The sequence below is a fragment of the Sinocyclocheilus grahami genome, unplaced genomic scaffold, assembly GCF_001515645.1.
Source record: "Sinocyclocheilus grahami isolate Dianchi unplaced genomic scaffold, SAMN03320097.WGS_v1.1 scaffold892.1, whole genome shotgun sequence".
NCBI lineage: Eukaryota > Metazoa > Chordata > Actinopteri > Cypriniformes > Cyprinidae > Sinocyclocheilus > Sinocyclocheilus grahami.
Window position 1 is genome coordinate 244,767 of NW_015506071.1, and position 5,281 is coordinate 250,047.

General features: G+C 42.9%; 1 protein-coding gene and 1 pseudogene across 1 annotated transcript; one reads left to right on the top strand and one right to left on the bottom strand.

Annotated features, from left to right (window-relative positions):
* LOC107563839 (tubulin beta-1 chain-like) lies at positions 1-2,622 on the top strand. Its single transcript, XM_016248810.1, has 4 exons — positions 1-136; positions 1,031-1,139; positions 1,228-1,338; positions 1,423-2,622. Exons 1-4 carry the CDS (start codon positions 80-82, stop codon positions 2,481-2,483), a joined length of 1,338 nt encoding a protein of 445 aa, XP_016104296.1. The 5' UTR covers positions 1-79; the 3' UTR covers positions 2,484-2,622.
* Positions 2,623-3,801: 1,179 nt separating this feature from the next.
* LOC107563846 (apoptosis regulator Bcl-2-like) lies at positions 3,802-4,822 on the bottom strand (annotated as a pseudogene).
* Positions 4,823-5,281: the final 459 nt, after the last annotated feature.

Genomic DNA, 5,281 nt, shown 5'->3' on the forward strand with positions numbered 1-5,281 from the left:
GGGGAAGTCTCCGGTCACACCCAGTTGAAGAAAGAAAAAGGCTTACCACGTTCTCAAATCATCTTCTTGAAGAGTAAAAATGAGGGAAATCGTGCATCTTCAAGCCGGACAATGCGGCAACCAGATCGGAGCCAAGGTCTGTCTATTTCTTTACATCATAATCCAACAAAACTGCTCGTTTTAGAGTACATAGAACACTAGATACGGCCTTTAATTAGAGATATTTGATTATTTGATCTATTGTTTATATTTCCTCTCATGTACGCAGTCGATTACGTGCCGCCTAAAGCGGATGCTCTGATCTGGTTTGAATTAAATTTAGTACAAGTCTGTCTTTCGAGTTATATTTGATTACAGACGCTTGGAAAATTGAAAAAGACGACGAAATGTAGTAGTAGTAGTAGTTAACGGAATATATCTACATGTTGGTGCCGTCTGCTCGTTGTCCCGGCGTCTGTGTGGAGCCTCGCTTTGTGCGGTTCACTGCACTGCGACAGAAGGACTAACCGCCGACCACGGGCTGAACGGGCGACGGGCTTTAATGGAATAATTACATTCGATATCACCAGACTAAAGATAGCTTCGACTTGCTAGTTCAAATATATTTATATATCTTTAAAAACAAAAATTGGGCCCCAATAAATCGAGTAGTTCGTAACGGCGCCGGAAATGGATCTCAGCCAACCGGCGTGCCGCGCGCGCGAGTTTTGCGCGGGAAGAGTTCAAAGAACATCGATTGTCTGCCGCTTTGTGACGCATTCTAAACGAATTAAAAATGTTAAAACGCGCATTAGATGTACAAACAGCATGCTGAAGCGAAACGTGCGTGGGAGTTTGTGGACCGTTGTCGCCTTTTGTGTGCCCCACGCGGTGAATATTTGAAAAGCACCGCTTTAGTGAAATTTCAGTTCACAGTATAAATCAATACGTTGGTATGCATGAATATAATTGTCATTAATTGTTCCCTTTAGTTTTACATTCAATATTCTGAATTCCAGTCCTTTATATTGTTATCTATTATATCCTTTAGTTCTGGGAGGTTATCAGTGATGAGCATGGTATTGATCCCACCGGCTCGTATCATGGTGACAGCGACCTCCAGCTTGACCGGATCAATGTCTATTACAATGAGGCATCAGGTATGTCCACAGCAATACTACTAAGTGAGCGCAGCTGTTACGCAGGGTAAACCATTTTGTATTTTAACCACGTTTTGTATTCTTTTAGGAGGCAAATATGTGCCCCGTGCTGTGTTGGTGGATTTGGAGCCTGGTACCATGGACTCCGTGAGATCCGGACCGTTCGGTCAGATCTTCAGGCCAGACAACTTTGTTTTTGGTAAGTATTGTTGTTAATCTAATTAAATGCTATTAATGTTAAAAATAAAGTTGTGAAAATGTAATACTTCGCCTATTGCAACAGGTCAGAGTGGTGCTGGAAACAATTGGGCTAAAGGCCACTACACCGAGGGAGCGGAGCTGGTAGACTCTGTCCTGGATGTGGTTCGTAAAGAGGCTGAGAGCTGTGATTGCCTGCAAGGCTTCCAGCTCACCCACTCTCTCGGTGGAGGCACCGGCTCTGGCATGGGCACCCTCCTCATCAGCAAGATCCGTGAAGAGTATCCCGACCGCATCATGAACACCTTCAGCGTGGTGCCTTCGCCCAAGGTGTCCGACACTGTTGTAGAGCCATACAATGCCACGCTGTCTGTCCACCAGCTGGTCGAAAACACAGACGAGACCTACTGTATTGACAACGAAGCTCTGTACGACATTTGTTTCCGCACCCTCAAACTCCCCACACCTTCATACGGTGACCTCAACCACCTCGTCTCCGCCACAATGAGCGGAGTCACCACCTGCCTCAGGTTCCCTGGCCAGCTCAACGCAGATCTGCGCAAGCTGGCCGTAAATATGGTGCCCTTCCCCCGTCTCCACTTCTTCATGCCTGGCTTCGCTCCTCTCACCAGCAGGGGGAGCCAGCAGTACCGCGCTCTAACCGTACCGGAGCTCACGCAGCAGATGTTCGACGCCAAGAACATGATGGCCGCCTGCGACCCGCGTCACGGCCGCTACCTCACAGTCGCCGCCATCTTCCGCGGCCGCATGTCCATGAAGGAGGTGGATGAGCAGATGCTCAACGTTCAGAACAAGAACAGCAGCTACTTCGTTGAATGGATCCCCAACAACGTCAAGACCGCTGTGTGCGACATCCCTCCCAGGGGACTCAAGATGGCCGCCACCTTCATCGGCAACAGCACGGCCATCCAGGAGCTGTTCAAGAGAATCTCAGAGCAGTTCACGGCTATGTTCAGGCGCAAGGCTTTCCTGCATTGGTACACAGGAGAAGGTATGGATGAGATGGAGTTCACCGAGGCCGAGAGCAACATGAACGACCTGGTGTCCGAGTACCAGCAGTACCAGGATGCCACCGCAGAGGAGGAGGGCGAGTTTGAGGAGGAGGGAGAGGAAGAGCTGGCTTAAGTCTCTTAATATACGTGTTTTCCAGTCTGTATAATTTTGCTCATTTACAAGGAAAAAAACATCCAAAGCTCAGTTTTCTTTTTCTGTTCTTGCCTCTTGTTTGTACAGATGTCATTAAAGGTTTTTTCTTCTGTTAAAATGTCTCCCTCTTCATTTCCTTAATTTTCACTTTGCAAATATGAATGAACCAATTATTTGAACCCATCCTCATTCTTCACTGGTCACATACACTGACAGATCCTTGTCAAACCAGTTGAGATTGCCTTTAGACATCACATGATCTAACTGATCACATGCAGAAAGTTTATTTGCGTTACCAGTCATAAGTTTCAATGGTCACCAATTATATAACATCCACATATGCAAGGTTTACCATTCTTCTAATAGTGCGTTAAGGCTAGTGCTGGTAACAAATAAAAATTAATATTTATGGCATGCTACAAATATTGGTTAATGCGTTTGAACATTTCAAGTTGTGTAAATTGGATCTATGAACGACGAATACGTTTTATACATATATATAAATGTTTTAAAATGTGTCTGCTATTAATGTTAAGGTTATTAAACCTAGTAACATAAATGAGATTTCAGTAGTGACCAGAAATGTGTAATTATAGAGTTGATCTTGTATTTTTATGTATCATAATTCTGGACAATCTAACATGGTGGCTGCTTGGCATGGAGATCATTGATTTAATATTCTTTAATAAATTTATTTATTTTTTATAAACAAGCACAAAAAGAAAAAAAAAACTACAATTTATGTCTAGAAAGCTAATTTCAAACATTTAAGAATCTTTACTCACTCATGTCTTTCCTAAACCTGTACAACACAAAATATGATCATATGAAAAAGTATCCACTGTATGAACAAAAACACACATTTCTTAAATGATCTAGTTTTATGTTTCGCAAAAGAAATATAGTCTTACAGATTTGGAAGGACATGATAGTGAGTAAATGACAGAATATTAATTTTAGAGTGAACGATATCAAATAATATTGAGATAATGAGAAATGCATCAGTCATGTGTATATTACATAAATATTAGCTTCAGTATAATAAACAGCTCATAATTGGATATTTGGCCGGCATAATTAGAGCCCTTCAAACTGAAAACAAGTGGTGGCAACATGGTGATTATTAACAAGGGGGGTTTATTCTTAGCAGTGACATAACAATTAGTGTCCATAGCTTCAAAACTAGTAATACTGAAATATGTTATCTTAATCTTACCACAAACCGAGCGAATCATGAGTGTCCTTGTTACATGTTCTCAGCAGATAGCGCTGTTGTCTAAGTTTTTCTTCCCAACACTCACTGCTGCTTCTCGCCGAAACCACGGATAAAACCTGACTGAGAGCAGTACACAATATTAGAAATTCATAAAATAAGTATCGAAGATGAAATATGAGTAAACGTGAGTGGTAAATTTTTGCTGAAATCATGGCAGTAACCAATTTTATTGGTTCACCTAATCTGCATCTGCAGGGAAAAGACTGTGAAATGCCTTTAGCAATGTCCGCCATATTATATAATGTCTTTTTTTTCCTTGTGCATTTTCTGTGCTTATTTTGCAGGGAAATATACTGGTTACAGTGCATTACACTAATAGCACAATCTAATGTTCCAAAATATTTCAATGTGCTGTTCCAGTTGCGCAGGAAACGTCTTGAAACATCTTGCAAGCCCAGATTTCACTTTTTGAAGCACCTGATTCAGCTAGCATCTGGCGACAATAATGAATCATTATAATGATTCAGAATGGAACCGAATGAGTCCTGAGGCTTAGCGAGAAGAGACCTCCTTTGACCCTTGACACTTACCCATCCCCCTCTGTCCCTGATCTCTGGGCAGATGACCCTCTCTACGTAGCTGCCCACGCACTCCTGAATCCGGGGCGGGATATCAGACATGCCACTTTCCTGGCAATGCAGCACCAGTTGTCCAGAAAGAACAAAGACGGACAGAACTGCGCTCCAGGCGAGCTCTCTATGTCGTGTGGGTGCAAAGTGCTCATCCAGAATGGAAATAAGGGTCGAGCAGGCCGTTCAGTCCGTCACGTCCTGGAAAACATGCGGCCAGCGGCGAAAGAAGATGGGGAAGCGAATGAGCAGCTCATCTCCAGCGTGGCGCAGGGAGGCCGTGGCACGAGATGGTGCTGGGTTCACCGGGATGCCTGGTTTGGCCATCACATAGTTGATATAGTCAAATGCCATCAGATAGGCCTCACGCACCAATGGGTCAGGACTGTTCAGGCCTCAGCCAATCACAGCTTTATCTGACAATCCCATTACCTTTAATTACAACAATCTGCCCTCAATAGGCAGGTAAATCTACCATGTCAATGTCCAAAATTTGTCTCTCTTTAGTACCCACTCATTTTAGATGTCTAGGTCACATTACATGCCATGGATAAACTGTCACTGGTAATCCATACTCAGTGATTGTAGGTCCAAGTCCTTGGGAATAAAAAGAAAATTTAAGATCAGATACTTCAGTTAATAAATGATGTCAATGGCTGTGTCTGAAAGCTGCTCTACATGCTGTATACTCAGGTAGGACAGCAACGAGGCACGTCCGAATTCAATGATAGTGTCACATCCTGTCTGCTGAGATACAGTCATCTGATTGATCTGATGATACCACTATCTTATGTGTTTGATTCCATGACAGATGAGCTAAAAAATAAAAATGGCATCTGCATGGTGCGGTTGGTGGTAACTGTGAGTAAATGTACTTTTTTGACCAACCTTTTCCACTTTTGTTGTCATTGGAATGAATAAATTATTATTGA